General features: G+C 43.5%; 1 protein-coding gene and 1 long non-coding RNA gene across 11 annotated transcripts in view; one reads left to right on the forward strand and one right to left on the reverse strand.

The window, feature by feature from the left end:
- Positions 1–12,136, forward strand: part of synj1 (synaptojanin 1) — a 74,001-nt gene extending 61,865 nt beyond the window's left edge. For 4 of the 10 annotated variants that reach the window (XM_033032574.1, XM_033032579.1, XM_033032578.1 and 1 more), the window contains 7 exons: positions 2,462–2,500; positions 3,701–3,748; positions 3,980–4,018; positions 4,110–4,180; positions 4,336–4,432; positions 6,672–6,901; positions 10,714–12,136. In XM_033032574.1, coding sequence (XP_032888465.1) covers positions 2,462–2,500; positions 3,701–3,748; positions 3,980–4,018; positions 4,110–4,180; positions 4,336–4,432; positions 6,672–6,901; positions 10,714–11,571 — 1,382 coding nt within the window. In that variant the 3' untranslated portion in view covers positions 11,572–12,136. Of the gene's footprint in view, positions 1–2,461; positions 2,501–3,700; positions 3,749–3,979; positions 4,019–4,109; positions 4,181–4,335; positions 4,433–6,671; positions 6,902–8,311; positions 8,333–10,713 lie in introns of all 10 variants that reach the window. The other 6 variants (XM_033032583.1, XM_033032584.1, XM_033032585.1 and 3 more) reach the window with 5 other exon arrangements.
- Positions 291–27,877, reverse strand: LOC116980401. The gene is made up of 3 exons (XR_004413955.1): positions 27,761–27,877; positions 4,085–4,231; positions 291–1,523 (listed from the first exon to the last, which is right to left on the reverse strand). It is a non-coding gene; the product is annotated as an uncharacterized LOC116980401 (long non-coding RNA).
- Between the last annotated feature and the right edge of the window lie 51 nt (positions 27,878–27,928).

The raw sequence follows: 27,928 nt of genomic DNA on the forward strand, positions 1-27,928 counted from the left end.
GGTGATTCAATGCTGCGGTCACATTTACAAATTCAGGAATTCATTCAACACACTGCATTTCATACAGACATTTATTCTGCAAGAAAAAACTACATTGAAGACTCAAACTCGCGACCGAGGAACTGCCGGGATCAAGGCGCAAACTCGCGACCTTGCGGATATGAGCCGAGCACTCTACCACTGAGCCAGCCATTAAAATCTACGCTAAAGATTTTCCATTCCGAAGGCCGACAAATTCCGAATTACGAAAAGTGTCTGGTCCCAAGGCTTTCGGATAAAAGGTTGTGCACCTGTACTACCACTCCCCCATGTTTTCATTTTGGTAATAATATCTTGTGGGACTACATTAGCTTTCTAAAAATCCAAATACACTACATCCATTGGTTATCCCTTATACTACAACTTGTATCTTCAAAACAAAAATTCCTGTAGCTTTATCAAAAACCATTTCTATTTCATAAATCCATGTTAACTTTGTTAAACCCCATTGATACTTTCTTGTCATGTGCACGCGTGCTGTGTGAAGAGCCTGTTTCTGTGTTGTATTATCTCTAAAGTAAAAATAAAACTCAAATTATTTTCTCTCCTGCCGATTTGTAGTCCTTATAATAACAGTGGCCTCACACCATGTCAGGTATATAGAGTTTACTGGGTACAAGCAATACAACTTCTCACTTAAGAGTTCACTTTAAGACTAACGGAATGTAGCAGACCGCGACGCTAACAAGCTTGTGGGCGTAACTACAAATGCATGACTCGTAGCATGAGCCACTAATCTACATCTCCCCTCTTAAAGAATCAATAACGATGTATACCCATAACTAAGCAAAGCAAATATCTCAACCGATGACAGACTGGTGGAAAGTCAAACATAGTCCGGATACTTCACGACCGGCCTGCAAACATGACTGGCACGTGTTCAATAGAGGCCATCTCCATTCTTTTTCTCCAGGGAAAGAGCTGGTGATTTCACCGCTGTGGGGGAGTGGACCAACACCTCTGGAGTCGAAGCAGGAGACTGTGGAGCAGGCGAAGATGGAACAGACAGAGGAACTGTCGCAGGCATGGATTGTTGTGCTGGCAAGAGCATGCAGGGGTCACTAGATGCAGATTGAAATGAACTTGTACGATCCGGGTAATAAGGAGGAGGGATTGGCTCGTTCACAGGCAGAAGATGTTGTCTGTTGCGTCGGAAGGTGCCGCCATCGGTTCTAACAATGTACAAGCGTGGCTCCGAAGCGCGACCAGAAACCACCCGAATACGGTCATGGCCTTTGTCAGTCTGTAAGCGGACCACCTGTCCTTTGGTCAATGGTGGCAGTGGCCTACTCGTCTTGTCGAACCATTTCTTTTGAACGTTACACTTCTATTGCAACCTGGCTTGAACCTCCTTAGGCGGAAAGACATGTGGGACGAATGTTTGCTCTGCTTCATATGCTGCATCAATGTGGATTGGGAAATCCTCCTCGAATACACACCATCGCTCTGCAAGGTCTGCATCAGACACCACGATCTCCGGCTTCCTGAGAGAGCAACAGCCGTAACCGCAGTAAAAAAAATAACCCAAGATAAAAACATTATAATCAATTGAGGAGTGAGTCCATCCCACTTCTGACTCCATGTCGATTTGTAGTCCTTATAATACCAGTGGCCTCACACCATGTCAGGTTATATAGAGTTTATTGAGTACAAGCAAACAACTTCTCACTCAAGGGTTTACTTTAAGACCATCGGAATGCAGCAGACGGCGAAGCTAACAAGCTTGTGGGCATAACTACAAATACATGACTCATAACATGAGCCACTAAGCTACATCTCCACCAGTGTACCTTACCTGCTGGGTATTTCCTCCAGCTTGCAATTTCACTGCTTATTTTCCCTTGTCCTTTCCATCCCATCCCTATCCTCTTTAATGTCTTTAAATTTAAAACTAACTTTTTTTTCTTTCTTGGATCACGTTGCAGGGATGGTGATGGGGGCAAATAGGATCCTGGCATTTAAGAGGCTTTTAGATAGGCACGTGGATATGCTGGGAAAGGAGTGGTATGGATCAGTGTGTGGGCAGATGAGATTAGTTTATCGGCACAGACATTGTGGGCCAAAAGGGCCTATTCCTTTGTTGCACTTTGCTATGTTCTATATTTTCCCAATTCTGATGAAGGTTTTTTGATCTAAAATGTTAAATCTGGTACTCTTTTTACCCAATGCTGCTTGACTTGCTGGGTGTTTCCAGTCTTTCTGTTTTTGTTTCTGATTTATAGCATTTGTCTTTTTCACTTTAATGGATTAAGTTGGTAGTTAAAGCGATTCACAATTGTATAGCTTGAGAGGAATACACTTTTTCTGACTCAATAAAACTATTGTGTGAATGCATGTATGCTTTTGTACACTAAAAATAAATGCATTTGCTTCATACATACTAATGGCCTTCTCTGCACTGAAATTCTATTGCTTCACTAAGGAGCAAGAAGCCCAGCACCTTCTAGGAAAGAGTTCAAAGGTAAAATTAAATGATATTCGCTGTTTCCCTAAATGTTCACTTGTGGTTATAATTTTTGTGCCTGCATGATATGCCGAACACTGTGTAGAAATAAAATAGTTTCTTCTATCCTACATTAAATAGGCCTTAAGTAAAATGTAGAATTATTACTTAAGTTTCCAATGGATAAATGTGGAACATATACTGTGAACTTCATTGTTAATTGTGCAGCAGATTAACATTAAACTATTATTTTATTCATTTGATTAGTGTGTCATGCTGCACTAGTAATAAAAAATAATTGATCACTCTTTTTCAATCCACTGAGCCATTTGTAGATTTACATTTGTTGAAATTTAATATTCCTATGCATATGGAGAAATTACTATTAATATTGATTGAGGAGCCACAGGAACAAATATCCTCTTTGTTTTCACTACATCAGGATAGTTTTTTTTTAAATTTTGGTTATTATAACCTGGGACCAAGATAAAACAATTGAAGCCTTTTTTACTTTCTTCATTGTTTTAAAATCTCCTGTTTTAATAAAAGAAAATCCTATATAATTACCTATATAATTTCCAAATCTTGTAAACTCAAAGCTAAGCTGCTCACAATTTGGTTACATTGCACGAACACTATTTCCATTAACATGATCCTGGTGTTTTGTAACGCTGTAGGCTCGAAGGGCACCTCCTCCTGCACCTATTTTCTATGTTTCTACGCAATATTTTGTCAATTGAAACTCGCGCAAGATAGACACAAAATGCTGGAGTATCTCGGGCAACATCTCTGTGGAAAAGGAATAGGTGCCGTTTTGGGTTGAGATTCTTCTTCAGACAGAACTCACACAGCCCATTTGACCTATATATTTATCAAAAGCAACACTCCGTACAACTTGATAATGCTTTGAAAATCATCAATAAACTACAAAGTGGAAATGTGCTGAATTACTAATTATGCTTAATTCTACGACTACCTCAAATTCCAGTGAATGTCACTGGAAACTCTATTTCACAGACAGTGCTGCCAGGCTAGCTCAGCAAGGATAGTTTTATTTCACTATTTTTGCTGATGCTACATGGCTAAACCAGCTGTTATATAAATGGAGAGACCCTCAACTATGTTGTGATTGGCTCACTTTACATTTTCTACTCTTGTGCGTCTACTGTGGTGATTTCTCTGTAGAGAATATATTTTTTTCTTTTTCCCCCTCATAAGGTGCTGGGGTACCTGTCAGTCCAGGGTTAGCTAGAAAGGAAATGGAAGGTAACTCTTGTCTGTGATATAACTGGTGTAATGTATGAAAGTTAAATGATGGAATTTTTTTAACGTTTCATTGAAAAATAGTTATGATAAATAATTGGTACCTGCATGCGATTTGTTGTGATTAATTTGTCAAAGACTCTTGATAACTAGTGTTCATTGGTGTTGAATGTAAATCTGCTTGTCATTGATAAACCAGGTGAAATTTGTTTAATTTAATTTAATGCTGCATAGTGCCCAAAAGCCCAGCACAAGGCAGAAAAGAACCAGAAGGTAAACTTCTCTCTTATCAGAAATATCTATAAGTGTAGAGACAAAAGTAATACCATTTTGTGCTACCTGTTGCGTTTCTTTTTTTCTGCAGGTCGTGGTCAACCATCTCCTCAGGCAATCATGAGTTCAGCTAATGCAGGAGCTGGTGCAGCTTCTAGACTGGTATATTCATTATAGTCTCGTATTCAATGATAGTTGTGCATGCATTGTGACCTGAAGAAAAGATATGATTAATTTACTGAGTTCTCAATTTAAAAAAAAATCTAATTAAATTATTTGTAACTTTCGGTTCCATTATCTACTCTTTTTATTGACAGAACATATCACCACGAGCTGGTGTAAATCATGCATCTATCAAGCCAGCGGCAGGACTACCACCTTCAGAGGCTCTCAGTAAACCAGAACCTTTAAAAGGTTTGTACGTAGAATTGTTATGGGAGACCAGTCACACTCTGCCAGCTCCTGTTAGTCTGTCAGTACCAGTTCACATGCATTTCCCTAGGGCCTTGCAAATTATTTTCACTCAAATGCCTGTCCATTTCTCTTTTGAATGCTGTCATTCACTTTGTTTGCACAAGTAACTTTGTTTGCACAAGCACAAGTTCAAGTTCAAGTTATTGGTATGTGTCCCTGATAGGACAATGACATTCTTGCTTTGCTTCAGCACACAGAACATAGTAGGCATTTACTACAAAACAGATCAATGTGTCCATATACTATAATATCAATATATACACACATGAATAAATAAAATGATAAAGTGCAAATAACAGATGATTGGTTATTAATAATCAAAGTTTTGTCTGAGCCAGGTTTAATAGCCTGATGGCTGTGGGGAAGTAGCTATTCCTGAACCTGGTAGTTGCAGTCTTCAGGCTCCTGTACCTTCTACCTGAAGGTAGCAGGGAGATGAGTGTATGGCCAGGATGGTGTGGGTCTTTGATGATACTGCCAGCCTTTTTGAGGCAGCGACTGCGATAAATCCCCTCGATGGAAGGGAGGTCAGAGCCGATGATGGACTGGGCAGTGTTTACTACTTTTTGTAGTCTTTTCCTCTCCAGGGCGCTCAAGTTGCCGTACCAAGCCACGATGCAACCAGCATGCTCTCTACTGTGCACCTGTAGTAGTTAGAGAGAGTCCTCCTTGACAAACCGACTCTCCGTAGTCTTCTCAGGAAGTAGAGGCGCTGATGAGCTTTCTTGATGATTGCATTAGTGTTCTCGGACCAGGAAAGATCTTCAGAGATGTGCACGCCCAGGAATTTGAAGCTCTTGACCCTTTCAACCATCGACCCGTTGATATAAATGGGGCTGTGGGTCCCCATCCTACTCCTTCCAAAGTCCACAATCTGTTCCTTGGTTTTGCTGGTGTTGAGGGCCAGGTTATTGTGCTGCCACCATATGGACAGTGGCTCGATCTCTCTTCTATACTCTGACTCATCCCCATCAATGATACGTCCCACAACAGTGGTGTCGTCAACGAACTTGATGATGGAGTTCGCACTGTGACCGGCTACGCAGTCATGAGTATAGAGTGAGTACAGCAGGGGGCAAAGCACACAGCCTTGAGGTGCTCCCGTGCTGATTGTTATCGAGGCTGACACATTTCCACCAATACGAACAGACTGTGGTCTGTGAATGAGGAAGTCGAGGATCCAATTGCAGAGGGATGCGCAGAGACCCAGTTCTGCGAGTTTGGTAACCTGCTTGGAGGGGATGATTGTGCATTTTCCATGTAACTCATGCCTTGATATTTAGTCTGTGCCCCCAGTCTGTGAACCTACTATATTCATGAGAATATTCCCCTTATTCACCTAATCTTAAAACTGCAATGATCCTGTACATCTTAATTAGATCTCCCCTCAACCTTTACTCTGTGGAAAACTCCCAGCTTTTCCTGTTAGCCTGTAGCATTTCTCAGCATGGCAGTAGACTAATTTCTATTTTTCAGTTTCCATTCTTCTTTACTCCAATTTCCTCAACAATAACAATGTGTATTTGTGTAAAGTTGTTAAATCTGGAAAATCTTTACTGTGTTTACTGAGTAGATCGAGGAGATTAAAAACTCTAGTATAATTAGATAGACATCAACCATGAGAGGTAAGGTAGGTGGCACTGTAGTGCAGCAAGTAAAGCTGCTGCTTCATAGCTCCAACCCCGATCTCCAGAGCTGTCTGAGAGGAATTTGCACGTTCTTACTATAACTGCATGGGTCTCCCAGATGCTTCAGTTTCGCCTCTCACTCTGAGGACATGGGGATGAGTTGGTTAATTGGCCGTTGCAAATTGACTTTGGTGTAGCTAAATAAGAGATTAGGTTACAGGAAAAATTAGTGAGGGTATGAGGTTGCTCTCTGAATTGGCAAAGCCTCAATTATTAGTCTGAGGCATTGTAAGCATTTATAAAATCTCTTGATATTCTGTAATGGTTTAAAAACTTTTAACTTGGCTTTAAGTGAAACAAAATATAATTTATTAAAACACTGAAATCGAATAAATAGGGAAAATCTGACCATTATCCTTTCCAATCTCCAGATCAGGAATCATGATTCATATGAATACGGTAGTTACAAATCCCATCTGCAAATTTGCAAATGTAAAGGAATGTTTAAATATCTGTTAAGTTAAGTTCCTCTAACTCTGTTTGTCAATTAGGATCGATGCTTCTGCCAGAACCACTCAAGCCAAAGGCTGCTACTCTTCTTCCATCTCAACCTCCCTCGATAAATTCCCAGAAGCTACAAGAACCTCTTAAACCAATTGGCTTGAAACCAATTTCCCAGACACCGCCCCCTTTTCATAACATAGATCATCTTGCACCACAAGCTCCACCCCGCAGCAAGTCTGCCCAGAACCTGCCAGTAGAACTTGTCACAACAGAGCCGGTAAGTGGAAATGGATGGTATCTCAAGCTAGCGCCGTTATTTTAGCATGTGGTGTCTCATCCTTGCATTTAGTGAGTGTGAGTATTTAAGCTTCACTGTCAGGATCGGGGTTGTCAGTAGGCCGGGGATGAGTGAGTGTGAGTGTTTGAGCCACCGCCTTCAGGACAGAGCCAAGGCAATAGGTGTGCCATGTTCATGAGCGCCCGTAACTAGGGGCCAGTGCTCCGGATGGCGTCCTCGAAGGGGCGGGATCTATATGTACACGTGATTTGATGCCTGCCATCCGAGGCGGGATGGGGGTGAGCTTCATGTGTACACGTGATTGATGTGGCCCGCCATCCGTTCACAGATATGTGTCCTGGCCCCTATGCAGAACCAGGTTGCCGACCCCTGGGCTAATAGGACTATCCTGGTGTTTGGTTGCCTAGAGAGCATTCAACCATCCTTATTTTCTCTTTCTTCATCAACTTTTCTTTTCCCCTGGGTAATAACTGATATTTCCTTTAAATGGATTTGTGCCAGTTGTAGAAGAGAAATCGCATTCCATCACCATCTTATGTTAATGATTCCTGGGTATGATCTTTCTTGATTTTTGTAACCACTTATGGGGCTGTCCCACTGTATGAGCTAATTCAAGAGCTCTCCCGAGTTAAAAAAAAATCAAACTCGTGGTAAGACCGTAGAATGTACGTTGCGGGTACGTCGGAGCTCGGGATGTCTCTTAGCGGCTCGTAACGCTAACGGCAGGTACTCGGGAAAAGCGGTAAGCTCGGAAAGACTCATGAAGATTTTCCAACATGTTGAAAAATGCGCACGAGAGCCCCGAGTACCTACGAGCGGCTATTACTGTAATTCTCCGAGTTCGAATCAAGGGAAACTCGGGAGAACTTTTGAATTAGCTCGTACAGTGGGACAGCCCCATTAGTTTCAGAGCAATCCTTGTAAATAATATACATCTTCTCGTGCCTCTGTAATGTGGTGACAATTCTACAAGTATGGTTTAGCCCATTCTCATGAACCAAAGTTCATATAACTTCAGTTCTTGAATTCTAACCCTCCGGAAGTGAACTGTTATGTTAGCATTCTTCATAGTTCTAATGTTTTTGCCATTATTTAATGATTTCTGAATTTGTATACTCAGTACCTCTTCCCCATTCAAGCTTATTTTCCAGAAAGTTTTTCTTTTATATCCTACCAAAAGGCACCATATAATTTTTACTTGTGTTCATCTAAAATATGTTCATGATGTGCATCTTAAAAAGGTATCCATTTCAGTGTATGGTTTAACTATACAACATTGGGGAAAACTGATGCCAGGGAAATCCATGACTGGACTTAAAGCAGCAGCTATCCACTGCATAATGACTTGATTTTCCTCTTTCTTATTTACTGTCTCTTTCTCACAAGCAGGAACAACCATCAGGGTGAAAGGTATTGAATTCATTTACAATTTTCAATGTGGTCTAATAATTTATTCACTATATTTTGATGTATACCTCATACATCAGCAAATGTTTCAGTCTTGTGAAGTGCACTTATCATTTTTGCAGAGTAATTACAGTAGCTTTTGTAAAGATTCATGGTAGATTTTGTCATGAAGCTCATTGTGTTTAGTTTATTTATCTATAGAAAATACTTAAAACACCTCTAGAAAACAGGACTTCATGGTTAAGATAAAGCCGCCTTAAAATGTTTCTCTGCTAAAAATGCAGGGAAAACATATTTTTTTTGATATGGTCTTGATAATTACGTTAAAAAAAAATTATATCCAATAACGCTTTTTAAATATTTCAATTTTGCTGAATTTATACATATTTTAAAGTATAAAACTGCATTGCTCGTCAAATGATCTGATAACTTTGGAAATAAATTGTTCACAATTTATTTCTTGAACAAATTTATCCTGCACACACCTTTAATGGCTAATATTTGTTGTTCAGCTTCTCCAATCAAAAATGTTATCTTCCAATTGATAAAGTTGCAGTGGCTTAGAAACAAGCCTTTTTTTAATAATAAAGCACAAAATAATATTGTAAGTTTTTTCTAATTTTTATAAATAACATTGCATCCAATTTGACTGCTTCCAAACTATTAACCAAATAAGTCTGGAACATAACATCTGCTAATATCATGATGGGAGAAAAGTTAAAATACTAATTCAAAGATATTCTCTATCAGAGCTGGACCCTAGGGACAAATCTGATGTCTAACTCAAACAATGTATTACAGCAGAGTTATGGATAATCTTTAACTGAGTATTTTCTAAGTACACCGTTTCAGTCACAACTGGAATATTCATGCTGTTGGATTCAATATTTTTGTTTTGTTTCTTGCAATGTGATTGCCTGCTTTTCTGAAAACCTCAATGCTTGGTTGACAATCCCACTGTAATTCAATATCTATCTTTTTGTTTCTCTGTTTCTTGCATCAAGATTCCTATCCAAGGTTCATATACAACCAATCCTTTGTTCGCGCTAAAGGTTTCCAATCAAATTGAAGCTACACAATTCATTTTAATCTCCAGTTTTTATTTCCTCATTGCACAATAATTTTAGCAATTTTCAGTGACACTTTAGGAGTATAAACGTTCAAGAGAAAAATGGTATTGTTGTTATCTTTCCACATGAGACAAAACCTGACCAATTATATTCTGGTTCAAATGTAAATCACCACATAGGTAAGGTATGAGCACAGACTTTCAATTTAATGGTCACTTAATTTGGTATAATAATCTGCTTTTATGCAGCACCTTTAGGGTAGTTAAAATATCCTTAGTTACCTCACAAATTTTAACATCTTAAAATTTGATTTTAGGGTAGATCAATAGCATGATTTAAGAGTATATTCAAGGAAGAACAACTGAGTTTAGTTTAGGAAGAGAATTTCAGATTTTAAGGCCAAGACAACTGAAGGAATATATAAATTATTACCAGAACAATTCATATATAGGGGATGCAAAGGAGACTAATATTATCATCCTGAAGGCTGATGGGAATTAAGGATGTCAGACATATAGGTCATGGCTGTAGGAAAGAACTGCAGATGCTGGTTTAAATTGAAGATGGACACAAAATGCCGCAATAACTCAGTGGGACAGGCAGTATCTCTGGAGAGAAGGAATGGGTAACGTTTCGGGTCGAGACCCTCTTCAGTCTGAAGAAGGGCCTCAACCCGAAAAGTCACCCATTCCTTCTCTCCAGAGATGCAGCGTGTCCCGCTGACTTACTCCAGTGTTATGTGTCAATCTTAGGTCATGGCTATAGACTGAATTGTAAACAGATGATAATTTTAGCATTTCAATAGACATGGAACCAATTTAAATCGATAAACATACATGGTTCATTCGTGCTTAAGAGCTTTGAGAGAACTGCTAAGACAAAGGCTATTTTAAAAGCAGTAGTTATAGAAATGTTCAGCATAGAAATAGGCTTTGCATGTGCCAATAAATGTCCTTTGTCCTTTTTGACCCACCAAACCCATGGGAAATTAAATTATGGGTTTCCATCTGTATTTGCTGACCAGTATAGAACATTCACCAAAGAACTGCAAATCACTATGTTAAATTCAGTAATGGGTTTATAATATTGGTAATATTGCTGTAGAACAGTGCTATGTGGAGACTCTTTCTAGAGGGAGAAAAGAAAATCATCATTGCTGTTACCTACTTGTTGGCGCTGGTATAGATGGGGACTAGCAGATGTCATTTACAGAAATAATAACTAGGATGGTTAAATTAAAGATTTTAATTTTAGTTACAATTAAGTAATCCTATAAATTCTTGTGAATAATTTCTTTATAAAATTTCCTTACAGCTAAAGGCCAATATTAATGGGATTAACAATGGAGAAACATCCAGCATTGATCCTTTTGCTGACCTTTCACTTGACCGGCTTGCTGATCCATGGACAAAGACCCAGTTATCAAGTGGAAACACTCAAATGCAGCCAGCATTTGCTTGTATATCTCCAAATTTGTGCCAGCAACAATCCATCCAACCCATTGCATCAACGCAACCTAATTGCATGTCATTTGTACCTCCTATTCCCCCACGAAGTAAATCACAGGAGAGCTTCCAAGCCTCTCCAATGGCTTTCAACTTCTTAGCTGATGGAAACCCTTTCACTGGAAAAACTGGTTACAATCCATTTAGGACTGATGGTCAAAATGTTCAGAAACCTGCTATTGCATCACAGCTATCTGTACAAAGTAGCAGCAGTTACCCTGTTTTATCTGCTAACATGACTCCTGGAGTTGGAATTGGAAGAGCTGCCTTCTTGTCAAATCCTTTTGTAGACAACAATGTCCTTCCAAGTAAACATGCAAATGACAAAATGCCAATCAGTGGGTGGGTGACCTTTGAGGATAATGACTTTGGTCTAAAAGAAAAAAAACTATCAACAGGTGAAAAAAAATGTGATTCCCAGGATCAATGGAATGAAAATATTAATAATTTGTCACTAAAGAGCACACAGAAATTATTTCCAGGTACCGATTTTGGGTTTGGCAATGACTGGAACACAAGTAACACCGCAACTGGTGCAACAGTACCTGTACCAACTCGAAGAGCACCACCTCCTGTACCTTTGAGATCAAATGTCATCATTCCAATCCTGCCTTTTAACTCCGAGGCACCTGCCTCTTTATCAAAACAAGACTTCACTGAAAGATGAAAGGTATTCCAATAAGGCAGGCTGATTTAAAAAAGATGTTATTTGTAATTTGAATTCTTTATTGGGACATTACACGTGCAATATGTGTTTAAAAGATGTTTAAACTGTACCAGGTTAGTATTGGTGTTAAAATATTGGTAACAGCTTTGAATGGCTAACAAATATTATAAGATTTTGTTATGGGTCCATGTTTTAAATTTGTCATTTCCAGGATATCAGCAAATGAATGTTATAGTAGGAACTGACCTTTTGCAAGATGCAGTAAAAATGACTCGTGCAAGAAGAAATGATAAAGCTTCAAGTGATATAACTTGAGTTATTAAAATATTAAATCATTCTGGTTAAAGTAAAATTTGCAAACTCGTCCGAGAAATTTCTGTTCAAATTTGCTCTGTTCAAATATGATGTTTGTGTAATAACTTACCATAGTTAAAATTTGAGATAGTCCAGTGGTTCTGAGATTTCACCATTTTCATCCTTAATAACACATTCACTTCAGTACTCTCTTTATTAAAAAAAAAAAGCCCCAAATTGTTTCTCCCATTTAGGTAAAACAATAGACATTGCTATGTAAAATACTTGACATTTAAAAGAAAACTCTGCTTTTGTTTTCCTTGCTGCACCCTGCTCTATGTTTAAAAGATGCTTTGAATTAATGAACTGGGATATTTTGTGTTTTCATCTCTGGCTTTTGTCCAACCACCTGCAAATCACCCCCCCCCCCCCCCCCCCCCCCCCCCCCCCAACCTCACCTGTAGACTGGTTTTGTTCTGCACCAACTTCTCTTCTAGCTTTCTCCCCAATAATACATCCAGAGATGCTGCCTGACGCAGAGTTACTCCAGCACTTTTTCTGGTAAACCAACATCTGCTGTCTCTTGTGTCTACATATTATAGTTGTTACTTGGCGAGAATGAAACTGCTCTAATAATGATTTTGCAGTTGTTATGACTATCAGTAAGTTGGATTTTTGAGTTCTGTAAGCAATTGAATTAAACTGACATTTTCCTTTGCATCATGGCAACCACTACTGAAGCAAAAGATTGCAATATTTGTGGAATTGCAAGACATGTCTAATACACTTAATAGCTTATATGGAATCCATCAGGCAGTCTCAAGAAGTGTCTGAACATGAAACTTCACCAATTCCTTCTCTCCAGAGATGCTGAGTAATCCAGCACAAGGTAGTCAAAAATTCTGGAGAAACTCAGTGGGTGAGGCAGCATCTATGGAACGAAGGAAATAGGTGACGTTTCGGGTCGACTGATGTGGGGCTGGGGGGGGGGGGGGGGGGGGAAAAAAAAGGAAGAGGCAGAGACAGTGGGCTGTGGGAGAGCTGGGAAGGGGAGGGGAAAGAAGGAGAAAGCAGGGACTACCTAAAATTGGAGAAGTCCATGTTCATACTGCTGGGGTGTAAACAACCCAAGCGAAATACGAGGTGCTGCTCCTCCAATTTACGGTGGGCCTCACTCTGGCCATAGAGGAGGCCCAGGACAGAAAGGTCGGATTCGGAATGGGAGGGGGAGTTGAAGTGCTGAGCCACCGGGAGATCAGGTTAGTTTTTGCGAACCGAGCAGGGGTGTTGGGCGAGGCGATCGACAAGCTTGGTCTCACCAATGTGGAGCAGCTGACATCCAGCATATATCTTTGGTGTAAACCAGCATCTGCAGTTCCTTCCTACACATTAAATCTCGTAAGCCTAATTTGCCTACATTTCTGTAACTACCTGGAAGAAAAATAGTAAATTGCTCATTAATAATTAAACCTTATTCCTCAACAGATATATCTGCATCAAAGTTCAGCTAACGCCAACTGTAATGACCATCGCTGAAATTTATAGCCCATTGAGTCAAAAATAAACTGCATTTAATTACTAAAACGTGGATTTTCATTTAAAATTCACATTTGGTAGTTGGTTCCTAATATATGTTGATAAGCACACTTAGCCTGTGCCCCACCCATGTTACCTAAAAATTAATTTTATATAAGAATGTCCTATCTAAAAAAACAATTTTATAATATATGTCATTAGATATACATATAAGTAACCTCTTTGAGCCTATTTGCAATTTAAGACATTAGACTGTAATTTAGTTTATGAAAGAATATGTTTTATAAAGGATTCATTAACCTGCACAAACCAAGGTCGTGACATAGTGTAGCAGGGCTACTGAATGAGATTCAATCCTGTAACATCAGAAACTGCAACGATTTGCAACATATTAACCATGTCTGTACTACGTTCTAATATATTTAGCACATTACTTTCCTTTTGTTTTTCACTATGCAAATGCATTTAAGGTTATTGATGAAACAGGCAGTCTGTCTTCTATGATACACTTCTATATATCCAATTGTAATAAATTAAAAAATACGTATCAAGATATCTGTTTAAAGTATGTATTAAAAGAACCAGCAGATGATTTATTGGATCTTTTTAAAACTGTCCTGGTTTTCGAATTTCATTCTGAACAATTTGAAAATGGAACTGGCTTTTCATCACGTGAGAAATGTAACTTAAAAATGTTGGAAGTTTAAAAACTGAATCTTGCAGCCTTGTTTTAGATAGTGAATTGGCTAAATACTCACTACTGATATCCACAAGGTATAATAATGCTTGTTGCTGCTGTTCTTGCCTGTGGTGTAATGGATAATCTTTTTTTTAATTATTGTCCAGTTACATTTCAACTGAATACACCACTTCCATGTTTAACTCTTCATTTAAGTATTTATTTTTTTAAATCTCAATGTGCAAGTATTGGACTGCTGGTGTGCAAATTCTCAATTTGTAATTGTTGAGTGATCCACTGACTTCTGTGGTTTATGATGGGGCTGCAGCAAATATGTATTTTGCAACAATTTAAAATAGTGTTTACAAAATTGTAACTGCAATGTTTCAGTGTGGTATCCTGGCTGTTTATAGTTTTTATAAAGTCTCCTTATCTTTAAAGTGTCTCAATAACCTTACAATTTAAACTTGGTATTATGTTCAGTGGATAACATGTCTAAAGCTTTTGCTAAAGACTGCAATGTTGAGTTTAATGTGTGCATAGTAAATTGTACATATCATGCAATGTTTGAGGTGTATCTTCATTCAATAAATGTCGCTTTGTCCTATAAATGTATTTTTGCAGCATGGTAGTTTTCATTTTGCTACAAATAACAAAAGCAAAGCAAATAAGAGCAACATTGTGCTGTGGGTCATGGATGAGTGTGCTTTAAATACAAATGCTCGAAAAAATTGAAGATATCTAGTCTACTTAACAGATTTCACACTTTGAACCACTGCACTACAGCAGAGCAATCTCTGGAAGAAAGTCGTGATCATATGTAATATAATAGTAATAGACCAAGTGGGACCCGTTGGGTCCCGTGCCCTCAACGCATCAACATTTTGCTCTGGTTCAGAAATTGCAAGAAATTGTCTGGATGTTGTCGGACAATGGCAAGTGTAGTAGCTCTTTGTTGCTATGCAGTCTATGTTTACCTTGTGTTGATCCCCAGTATAAACAGGTATTTTCCAAACATGCAAATATTCAGTGACATGAATATAATAACCTTTATGTAAACAAGTATCAGCTAGCAAGAGACATCTTCCAGGTTTTGTCTTGTGAACACGCATTGCACACTCCAGCTTCAGTCATATTCTTGACCTCATTCCACCCCCAATGTCACCGATCTTGGCTACGGTATGAATAATTTATATTTCACTCTTTACCATAATGGATGTAATCCATCTCACAGAAAGGGATTTGCCACATTGCATGAAAGGGCATGGAGGATTGTAATACATTTCACGACACTCCTGGTAATACAATGGCAACCTCATAATCATGTGAATCTGCAGGATCCCTGCAGAATTAATTTTGAATGATTTTGATTATTTGTGGTATTTAGAGACATTCCAAAATTATTAAATATTCAAACCATTAGAAAATTAAGTGCAGATGCACTTAAAACAAGAAAAAACAAATACATTGAATTTTTTTTTTCATTGAGCTTAGTAAACCTTTCCTTGGTTCCCTTAAAGCCAGTTTGCCCATTCAATTTGAAACACAGTATCAGATACATCACTTATTTGAATGGATTCTACAATGCAAGTGATACAAAACATCTCTGCTGTTCTTAACCAAACCTGCAGAAAGTACAGTATTTGGAGTGGCAACCTAAAACGTCTGTCTCTTAACATGGAGTTCCTAAAGTTCCAATAAACATTTTGTTAGAAACTTCCACATTAAATATGAACAGAATTCAAAAACCCAAGGAATTGGGGCACAGCTTGAGAGTGGATAACGTAGATTGAGCAGGGAATTAGATAGACTTATTCATATCATTTGAGAAAATCATGACAGTACAAAATGGTATTTGGCACCTGCACTAAATAATGACCAAGCCATATAGTATCACTTTCTGCCTCTTTACATATTATACTGTACATATTTATTCCCCCTCCCTGTAACTTTTTGAAATTATCCAATTTCACTTTGCCTCCACTCATGAATTCTACACCCTAGCTCCTCTGTGAAGTAGATTTTCCTCATGTCATCTTTGTCTCCTTTGACACTCATCCCAAATCAATTTGTTCTCCATCTTTTCCACCAGTGGAAATGATTTATTCATCTTGATTAGAAACGTAATGATTTTGAATAATTCATCAATTCAGCTCTAAGAACCATATTTCCAATCTATGTATTTAGCGTTCTTCATCCCTGGAACCATCCCCGTAAATTATCTTGACACTCCATCTAAACTTCCCTAAAGTGCAATGTTTAGAATTTGAGACATAATTCTAGTCGCAGCCCAATCAAGTTCCTTGCTTTTAAAATTAATGCCTTTAATTTCCCAGGATTTTGTCAGCCATTTTAATAATTTTTCAAAGCTTCATATCACCTTCATATCTGTGTGAACACATACTGAAACTTCTACCGCTGCACCATCGAGAGCATCCTTACCAACTGTATCACAGTATGGTATGGCAACTGCTCTGTCTCCGACCGGAAAGCACTGCAGAGGGTGGTGAAAATTGCCCAACGCATCACCGGTTCCTCGCTCCCCTCCATTGAGTCTGTCCAAAGCAAGCGTTGTCTGCGAAGGGCGCTCAGCATCGCCAAGCACTGCTCTCACCCGAACCATGGACTGTTTACCTTCCTACCATCCGATGGCGCTACAGGTCTCTCCGCTGCTGGACCAGCAGGTCCAGGAACAGCTTCTTCCCTGCGGCTGTCACACTCCTCAACAATGTACCTCGGTGACTGGTGACTGCCAATCACCCCCCCCCCCCCACCCCCACAATCCTCGCACAGGAAAAACACTATGTCTGTATACATGTAAATAGAATATGATTTCAATAAATAAATCTATGTCGCTCTTCCAGGGAGTTGCTAACTGCATTTTGTTGTCTCTGTACTGTACACTGACAATGACAATTAAAGTTGAATCTGAATCTGAATCTGAATCGGACATACTCCAAATTTTCTAATCTTTCACTTTATATTGTTTCTCCTCACTCTTCCTCCCAGAAAGCATTTGACAACTTGAGTACGTGCTGAGGGACTCCAAGGCTCTGTGGGGGATATGATAATGAAGTCCAGACCTGGTGGGGTAAAGACTCAAACAAGGGAAGGGATATCACCCCAGGGGCCACAAGAGTACTTTTATTCCCCCTCCCTGTAACTTTTTGAAATTATCCAATTTCACTTTGCCTCCACTCATGAATTCTACACCCTAGCTCCTCTGTGAAGTAGATTTTCCTCATGTCATCTTTGTCTCCTTTGACACTCATCCCAAATCAATTTGTTCTCCATCTTTTCCACCAGTGGAAATGATTTATTCATCTTGATTAGAAACGTAATGATTTTGAATAATTCATCAATTCAACTCTAAGAACCATATTTCCAATCTATGTATTTAGCGTTCTTCATCCCTGGAACCATCCCCGTAAATTATCTTGACACTCCATCTAAACTTCCCTAAAGTGCAATGTTTAGAATTTGAGACATAATTCTAGTCGCAGCCCAATCAAGTTCCTTGCTTTTAAAATTAATGCCTTTAATTTCCCAGGATTTTGTCAGCCATTTTAATAATTTTTCAAAGCTTCATATCACCTTCATATCTGTGTGAACACATACTGAAACTTCTACCGCTGCACCATCGAGAGCATCCTTACCAACTGTATCACAGTATGGTATGGCAACTGCTCTGTCTCCGACCGGAAAGCACTGCAGAGGGTGGTGAAAATTGCCCAACGCATCACCGGTTCCTCGCTCCTCTCCATTGAGTCTGTCCAAAGCAAGCGTTGTCTGCGAAGGGCGCTCAGCATCGCCAAGCACTGCTCTCACCCGAACCATGGACTGTTTACCTTCCTACCATCCGATGGCGCTACAGGTCTCTCCGCTGCCGGACCAGCAGGTCCAGGAACAGCTTCTTCCCTGCGGCTGTCACACTCCTCAACAATGTACCTCGGTGACTGCCAATCACCCCCCCCCCCCCCCCACCCCCACAATCCTCGCACAGGAAAAACACTATGTCTGTATACATGTAAATAGAATATGATTTCAATAAATAAATCTATGTCGCTCTTCCAGGGAGTTGCTAACTGCATTTTGTTGTCTCTGTACTGTACACTGACAATGACAATTAAAGTTGAATCTGAATCTGAATCGGACATACTCCAAATTTTCTAATCTTTCACTTTATATTGTTTCTCCTCACTCTTCCTCCCAGAAAGCATTTGACAACTTGAGTACGTGCTGAGGGACTCCAAGGCTCTGTGGGGGATATGATAATGAAGTCCAGAGCCTGGTGGGGTCAAGACTCAAACAAGGGAAGGGATATCACCCCAGGGGCCACAAGAGTACTTGGTTTAAGGCTAGCAGTGAACACTACTGAATATGACATGATGAAAGTTTAGACCCTGAGAATGTTGGAGGGGTTTTTGCAATGTTCTCTTTAGTATATGCTAGACCAAGTGGGACCCATCCCCTCAACATGCGGGGGGGGGGGAGGGAGGGGGGGGGAGGGGGGGGGAGAGAGGAGAGGGAGGGGGGAAAGGGGAAGGGGGGGAGGGGGAGGAGAGGGGGGGGGAGAGGGGAGAAGAGAGAGAGAGGGGGGGAGAAGAGGGGGGAGGAGAGAAGAGAGGGGGGGGGAGGAGAGAGGGAGGGGGAGGAGAGAGGGGGGGGAGGAGAGAGGGGGGGGAGGAGAGAGGGGGGAGAGAAGAGGGGGGAGGAGAGAAGAGAGGGGGGGGGAGGAGAGAGGGAGGGGGAGGACGCGGGACGATACAGAGCGATATCACTCCGTGATGGGAGCCACCGGTCCTCCAGGCGGGGTGAGCCGAGCGGTGATGGTCCTCCGGGCCGGTCCTCCAGGCCGGGTGAGCCGAGCGGAGCGGAGGGTCTCCGTCTCTCCGGGGCGGGCGGGGCGGGCGGGCCGTGAGCAGCAAGGATCCCATCGCCTGGCGCGGTGAGAGGCTCCGGTGGGCCAGGGTGGGTCCACCACGCCGCGGCCTCGCACCGGGAGTGAGCCTGGGGCTGGGGTTGGCGGAGCGGGGACCCGGGCCGGGCCGGGACTGTGCCGGGTCCCGCCGCAACACTACGGTCTCTGCCGGGATGGTGGTGAGGGAGAGAAAATTATTTCAGCCCGTGGAGTCCGCGCCGACCAGCGATCAGCCCGTACACTAGCACTATCTTACGCACATTAGGGATAATTTAACAATTTTCCGATTAGTCTACAAGCTTGAACGTCTTTGAAATGTTGCAGGAAACCAGAGCACCCGCAGTAAAAACCCACGCAGATCAAGCGGATAACGTACAAACTCCGCACAGACAGCACCCGTCGTCAGGATCGAGCCTGGGTCTGGCGGGGAGGCAGCAACTGTACTGCTGCGCCACTGTGCCGCGCATAATTATATAACGTTTTCCTCCACTATAAACACACCCAATATGTACTATTAATGTACACCAAATTTCCCAATTTGGCTAGCCCGTGCTGTCTCCTCCCCTTCCTTAACCCTCTAGCTGTCTCCTCCCACCCTCCCATCCGCCCACCCTCGGGCTCCTCCTCCTCCTCCCTTTTTCCTTATTTCTTTCCCCACCCCACCATCAGTCTGAAGAAGGGTTTCGGCCCGAAACGTCGCCTATTTCCTTCGCTCCATAGATGCTGCTGCACCCGCTGAGTTTCCCCCGCAATTTTTTGTACCTTTTGTACTATTAATATCCTGATTGCCAGCTCGTTGACCCTCTGTGCTCCCCTCCTGCAGGATTTAGGAGCCTTTGCTGTGGACGGAGACATGAGTGGGCATTGAAGGCGACCAGGGTGCCGGTGAGCCCCCCTCATCTGCTCGGTGTGCGGTTTGAGCTTCGATGGAGGACCACATGAAGGGGCACAACATGGACAACCGTTATGAGTGTGACGTGTGTGGCAAGGCCTGGCAGAAGCTGTGCCAGCTGGAGATCCACCGGCGGGTTCACACGGGCGAGAAGCCCTATGGCTGCTCCACCTGCGGCAAGAGCTTTGCCCGGTCGTCGGGGCTGCGGATCCACCGGGTGGTGCACAGCGATGAGCGGCCCTTCACCTGCTCCGACTGCGGAAAAAGCTTCAAGTCGTTCGCGAACCTGAAGGAGCACAGGAGCCTGCACACCGGGCAGCGGCCCTACATCTGCAGTTACTGCGGCAAGGGCTTCATTAAATCATCCATCCTGCTGGTGCACCAACGCACACACACCGGCGAGCGTCCCTTCACCTGCGCCCAGTGCGGCAAGGGCTTCACCCGTTCCACCAAGCTGCGGGAGCACCAGCGCACCCACACCGGCGAGCGCCCCTTCACCTGCTCCAAGTGCGGCAAGAGCTTCACCCTCTCCACTGGGCTGCTGGAACACCAGCGCACCCACACCGGGGAGAAGCCATTCACCTGCAGCGACTGCGGCAAGGGCTTCACCCGCTCCGTCAAGCTGCGGGAGCACCAGCGCATCCACACTGGCGAGTGTCCCTACACCTGCGGCCAGTGCGGCAAGGTCTTCACCCGCTCCAACCAGCTGCTGTTGCACCAGCGCACCCATACCAGCGAGCGACCCTACATCTGCGATGACTGCGGCAAGGGCTTTACCCAGTCCTATGGCCTGCTGTTACACCAGCGCATCCACACCGGCGAGCGCCCCTACATCTGCAACGACTGCGGCAAGGGCTTTAACCAGTCCTCTAGCCTGCAGTTGCACCAGCGCACCCACACCGGCAAGCGCCCCTACACCTGCACCAAGTGCGGCAAGGGATTTATCAGCTCCACCTCTCTGCGGTCCCATCAGCGGGGGCACGCTTGTGACCGTCCCTACCCCAGCCCGGAGCGTGCAGAGCACTTTGCCATGGCCTCCCACACCCTGTCTCACCAGCGCGTGCAAACCAGTGGCCAGCCCTACGACTGCCCGTACTGCGGTGAGGTGTTTGACAACTCACGGGGGTTGCGGCAGCACCGGCGGTCCCATGCGGACGAGCGGCTGCCCCCACTGCGGCAAACGTTTCAAGAGCGCAAGGGGGCTGCGGGAACACCAGCAGATACACACGGGTGAGAGCAGGCACGTGCCGTGAGTAATTACTCAGGGTAGGCAGTCAGTCAGCTTTAAAAAACAATTTAAACCGCGCATGTGCAGATTGTTCTCTTCTTAAAAATTAAAATAAAAACAGTAACAATTCAATTTGCCCAAGGCTTCCTAGTCAATTTATTCTGAATTACCCGCTATATTAATAGCAAAAGGATAACGAGGGATAAAATTGGTCCATTAGAGAGTCAGAGTGGCCAACTATCTGCAGAGCCAAAAGAGATGGGGGAGATATTGAACAGTTTCTTTTCTTCGGTATTCACCAAGGAGAAGGATATTGAATTATGTGAGGTAAGGGAAACAAGTAGAGTAGCTATGGAAACTATGAGGATCAAAGAAGAGGAAGTACTGACACTTTTGAGAAATATAAAAGTGGATAAGTCTCCAGGTCCGGACAGGATATTCCCTAGGACATTGAGGGAAGTTTGTGTAGAAATAGCAGGGGCTATGGCAGAAATATTTCAAATGTCATTAGAAACGGGAATAGTGCCGGAGGATTGGCGTACTGCGCATGTTGTTCCATTGTTTAAAAAGGGGTCTAAGAGTAAACCTAGCAATTATAGACCTGTTAGTTTGACGTCAGTGGTGGGCAAATTAATGGAAAGAATACTTAGAGATAATATATAAGCATCTGGATAAACAGGGTCTGATTAGGAACAGTCAACATGGATTTGTGCCTGGAAGGTCATGTTTAACTAATCTTCTTGAATTTTTTGAAGATGTTACTCGGGAAATTGATGAGGGTAAAGCAGTGGATGTTGTGTATATGGACTTCAGTAAGGCCTTTGACAAGGTTCCTCATGGAAGGTTGGTTAAGAAGGTTCAATGGTTGGGTATTAATGGTGGAGTAGCAAGATGGATTCAACAGTGGCTGAATGGGAGATGCCAGAGAGTAATGGTGGATGGTTGTTTGTCAGGTTGGAGGCCAGTGACGAGTGGGGTGCCACAGGGATCTGTGTTGGGTCCACTGTTGTTTGTCATGTACATCAATGATCTGGATGATGGTGTGGTAAATTGGATTAGTAAGTATGCAGATGATACTAAGATAGGTGGGGTTGCGGGTAATGAAGTAGAGTTTCAAAGTCTACAGAGAGATTTATGCCAGTTGGAAGAGTGGGCTGAAAGATGGCAGATGGAGTTTAATGCTGATAAGTGTGAGGTGCTACATCTTGGCAGGACAAATCAAAATAGGACGTACATGGTAAATGGTAGGGAATTGAAGAATGTAGGTGAACAGAGGGATCTGGGAATAACTGTGCACAGTTCCATGAAAGTGGAATCTCATGTAGATAGGGTGGTAAAGAAAGCTTTTGGTGTGCTGGCCTTTATAAATCAGAGCATTGAGTATAGAAGTTGGGATGTAATGTTAAAATTGTACAAGGCATTGGTGAGGCCAATTCTGGAGTATGGTGTACAATTTTGGTCGCCTAATTATAGGAAGGATGTCAACAAAATAGAGAGAGTACAGAGGAGATTTACTAGAATGTTGCCTGGGTTTCAGCAACTAAGTTACAGAGAAAGGTTGAACAAGTTAGGGCTTTATTCTTTGGAGCGCAGAAGGTTAAGGGGAGACTTGATAGAGGTTTTTAAAATGATGAGAGGGATAGACAGAGTTGACGTGGAAAAGCTTTTCCCACTGAGAGTAGGGAAGATTCAAACAAGGGGACATGACTTGAGAATTAAGGGACTGAAGTTTAGGGGTAACATGAGGGGGAACTTCTTTACTCAGAGAGTGGTAGCTGTGTGGAATGAGCTTCCAGTGAAGGTGGTGGAGGCAGGTTCGTTTTTATCATTTAAAAATAAATTGGATAGTTATATGGATGGGAAAGGAATGGAGGGTTATGGTCTGAGCGCAGGTATATGGGACTAGGGGAGATTATGTGTTCGGCACGGACTAGAGGGGTCGAGATGGCCTGTTTCCGTGCTGTAATTGTTATATGATTATATATGATTACTGAATGGGTAGGTGGAGAGATGGTGGGAAAAACAGGAGCACAGGGAAAAGTTGAATCAGTTGTCATCTAATTGAATGACAACACTTGTTCAAGGGACCAATTGGGGGGAGAGTTCCTTTCACAGCGTGTGGAGAGTCTGTGCCAGGCGTAAAGTTGCGGGGAGGGCAGGAGTGTTGAGAAGGAGGGGGTCGGGGATAATGCCAGTAACTCACTCACTCACCGCTGTTGCAGCCAGAGGTGAGCAGGGGCCGGTAGAAGGCACTGAGGTAGCGGTCGGTGTCCGGCCTAGCGTCAGCTCGCAGCCACCCGAGCTGCTTCTCCCCCCACCCCCCCCCCGGCCACAATGCGGTGGCTCCGTGCAAGGAGCGTCGCAAGTGGGTTACTGGTATGATCCAGATCCCCTCCTTCACAACGCTCCTATCCTCCCCGCAACTTTACCCCGGGCCAGCCTCCCCATACACGGTGAAAGGAGCTCTCCCCCCACCTCGGGAAATACGGTATTTGAAAACCCCGCCAAGAAACTAGAGCTGCGCATGCGCAATAGGCTGCTGCGCCTGCAGTGCAGCAAAGGCAGAATTTCAGCTGCCTTCAGCCCCACTTGAAATTGACGGCTTGAAGCAGCGCTGACGGCACGTGGGCTGCACAGACCTTCAAGGATTACAAGCGCTGCGGATGAAAGGCACGGAGAATTATGCCTACCTAAGAGATCGATCTCATAGATAGGCATAATTCTTCCATGCCTTTACTATTTATATTTAGTAATTACCATGTTATAATTTTAATCAGGGTAGGCAGTGCCTACCTTGCTTACCCTGACGGCACATGCCTGGGTGAGAGACCCTTTGTGTGCGCTGAGTGTGGCAAGGGTTTCACCCGCATGTCCAGAATATGGCAGCACAGGCGTACCCACAGTGGTGAGCTTCCCTTCCCCTTCCCGCCCTGTGCTAAGGGCTTCACCCGCCTTGACCACCTGCTGAAGCACCGGCGAGTCCACACCGGCCAGCGCCCCTTCATCTGCCCATTCTGTGGCAAGGCCTTTGCCCGCTCCTCCATCCTGCTGGCACACCGCCACTTGGATAGGAGCTGTTTGGGTAGACACAAAATTCTGGACGGAATGGGCAACGTTTCGGGTGGAGACCCTTCTTCAATCTCGAGCCGAAACGTCACCCATTCCTTCTCTCCAGAGATGCTGCCTGTCCTGCTGAGTTACTCCAGCATTTTGTTCCTTTTTTGTAAACCAGTATCTGCAGTTCCTTGTTTTTAAACCATTCTGGTTAACCATCTCTGCACCTTCCCCAAAGCCTCCACATGAGTCCTGTAATAGAGTGACCAGAATTGTATGCAATACTCCAAATGCTACCTGACCAATGTCCCTTAAAGCTGCACATATACATTCCTCTCTCCTTATCTAACACCCTTTTATCTCCTTATTTTCTCTCGCCTCTGTCACTTCACTCATCTGCTGATCACCCTCTCATCTGTTAGCATAGTGTCAGTCTGAAGAAGGGGGTCCTGACCTGAAATGTCACCTTTCTATGTTCTCCACAGATGTTGCCTGACCCGCTGAGGTACTTCAGCGCTCTGTGAAACGTTACCTATCCATGTTCTCCAGAGATGCTGCCTGACCCACTGAATTACTCTAGCGAAGTGTGCAACGTTACCTGTCCACGTTCTCCACAGATGCTGCCTGCCTGACCCGCTGCATTACTCGAGCACTCTGAAATGTCACCTATCCATGTTCTCCAGAGATGCTGCCCGATGCACTGAGTTACTCCAGCACTGCGTGTTAGAGTCATAGCATGACACAGTACAGAAATAGGCCCTTCGGTCCAACTTGCCCACACCGACGAGCATGTCCCGGTTACACTAGTTTCACCTGCCTACATTTGGTCCATATCCCTCCAAACCTGTTCTATCCTGATCTGTCTAATTGTTTATTAAACGTTGGGATAGCCACAGTCTCAACTACCTCCTCTTGCAGCTTTCTCCCCATATCCCTTGATTCTTTTAGCCCTAAGAGCTAAATCTAACTCTCTCAAAAACATCCAGTGAATTTGGTGGCCTGCACTTTGCTTGAAATGGAATTTCAAGGAATAGTCGTGAGTCAACTGCCAGCCCACCAACCGTGAGTGAGCTGCCAGCCCAAGAATACATTCGGCCCACAATGTCCATACTAACCCTCTGGAAACCAGTCCCTTCAACCCATACTAGCGCTCCAGAAAGTGCCCCCCCCCGCCACCAATATTGGAATTGGTGGAGAGGTGGAATATTGGTTTGGGGGACCAGCCCTCCCGTGTGAATATGGGACCCAACAGGTCCCACTTAGTCTAGTCCAAAGATCCTAAAGATCAATTAACGTTGCAAGGGGACAGTTTGTGTTAATAAATTAAAATTCTGAAAATGAGATTTTTATCAAATAACTTTTATTTTTACGAGGATGTTTCCGTAACCGGCTTCCGTCTCCGCACTAGTGTCCTATGGGAACTTTGGTGCAGAGACGGAAGCCGTTTATGGAAATGGGGCTGAAATTTACCCATGAATCTGCCCATGACCGTACTACGTATTTTTCGTCGAGTGTTCACCTCGTGTACTCCAGTTGGCGTTGCATCTTGCTTGCTATAGGATCTTTGGTCTAGTCTATAGGGAGGTTTCACGGCAGTCAGGTCACGACCCATGACCCGTACTGTTGCTACGCTGCTCCAGTGGATTACACGCGATGAACTGCAGGTAGGCACTCACCATTGTTTCCAGCATAGCAGGCCCGTTAAAACCCGCTGAAATTGTCAATTTTTGCGCTGTAAATAATTATGGAAATCGGGATGAGACATTTAGCATACTTCAGAATTCCAAAAGTGAGGAGAAATGACGGTAGATAGAAGCGAGAGCTGAAGGGATAACAACAGCCAGAGAGCTTAGCAAACATTGGCCGTTTGCTCACTGCATTTCATCAACAGTAAGGCATTATTTGTGTTTTTTCTTGATTCCTTTGGCATCTAAAAAGTTTCAGAAGTGATAAATCTGGCTGTAATTTTTTAAATCGCACATGGTTCTCGTGGGTTTTTACATACAAAATGAAAACGCACCTGAAGAAAAATTTACAACCAGATTTATCACTTCTGAGAATTTTTAGATACCAAAGGAATCAAGAAAAAACACAAATAATGCCTTACTTGATGAAATGCAGTGAGCAAACGCGATAATTCCCAATATTTTCAATGTTTACCAATGTTTACTTTAGCTGCTGTAGTTCCTTCAGTTCTCGCTTCTCTATACCTTCATTTCGTTTCACGTTTGGAATTCTAAAGTTGGGTACATGTTTCTCACACTTACCCCGACTCCCACAATTTTTTTCAGCGCAAAAATTCAACATTTTGGCGGTTTTTAACAGGTAGGAATAACATATACCGGAAGTGACGGATGTCTTCCAGTTGGATTTAGCGGCTCCGTGCGTCGAGCCCTATGACCCAGTGACCTTTCGTGCAACCCCCCCATAGGGAGGTTGCACGCAGTCGAGGTCATGACCCATGTCCTATACTGTTGCCATGCAACGCCAACTGGAGTACACGAGGTGAACTGCAGGTAAGCATTTACTATGGCTGTTAGCACAGCGGGCACTTCCCTGGCCCAGCATCCGGACTGGTTGCACACCCATGGCCGGTGGTGAGGGGGGGAGGAGGAGGATGTAGTGGTCGGGTGGGGGAGGAAGAGGTCGGGGCGGGAAGGAAGAGGTAGGGGGGAGGGGAAAGGAAGAGGTCGGGGTGCCGCTGGGTGGGCGGAGGGAGCAGACCGTCCCCAACACTGCTGCAGCTGGCGTTGCCTGGAGCCGCGGCCCCGTGTATGGGCGCTGCCGACCCACAGCCCGTGACAGTGCGGCCGCACAGGGGGAGGGTGGGCCGAGGGCGGTCGTGGCCGGACAGCACTGAACCCATGGGGGCTGTCCCGAAGGATGCGCTCCTTCGGCCACTTACACCTTGGTGCTCGGGTTCAGAGCAAAGATACTGATACCTTCCCGTTTTCAATGACAGTACCCACAAATATTTATAGCGCAAAAAAGACAATTTCAGCGTTTTTTTGCAGGTAAGAAGGTACGCGTTTCGTGTGTTAACAGTGTGTGCCGAGGCAACCATGTCATCCACATGGATTGAGCTGCTCCGTGCGTCACGCCTTTTGACCCGATGACTTTATGTGCAACCCCCCTATAAATAAAACTGACCGACTCGGACATCTTTTCATTTGCACAATTGATTTTATTGTATTAATTTTAATATATTATTGTTTAAAACCCATGCATTGAGGGAAGAATATTTTACAGCCCATCTGTGGTCCCTAACCCGAACCGGGCGTCACCCGCTTGACAGCATACGTCAGCGTGTATGTCGTGCAACTTGACGGTTTTACGGGCGTCAGTCACTGACTCTCCGCAGTCGCCGAAAAAATCGCAAAGTGGGACAGACCCAAAGATACTGGTGCTCCGCTCGATGATCTTTGCACAGGCCCTTTAATGCAAGGCTGCTTTTCGTTACCTGCGACAGGGACTTGCATCAAGAGAGAGCCAAGTAGCTAAGTAACCGGTTATAACCCGTGCAGAAATTCCGAGGATAACCGAACAAGTTTGCAAGATAGATAACACACGGCAATGTAAATGTACCTTTGAAATTCAGACCACCGCTTAAATCGGACCATTAATACGCATGCGCCATAACGGAAGGCCGGCAACGCACATTAACACGCATGCGTCCTAACGGAGGGCCGGCGATGCCCATTGGTACGCATGCGTCATAAAGGAGGGCCGGCAATGCACACGTGTCTGGGGGAG

This window comes from Amblyraja radiata, chromosome 14, assembly GCF_010909765.2.
Source record: "Amblyraja radiata isolate CabotCenter1 chromosome 14, sAmbRad1.1.pri, whole genome shotgun sequence".
NCBI lineage: Eukaryota > Metazoa > Chordata > Chondrichthyes > Rajiformes > Rajidae > Amblyraja > Amblyraja radiata.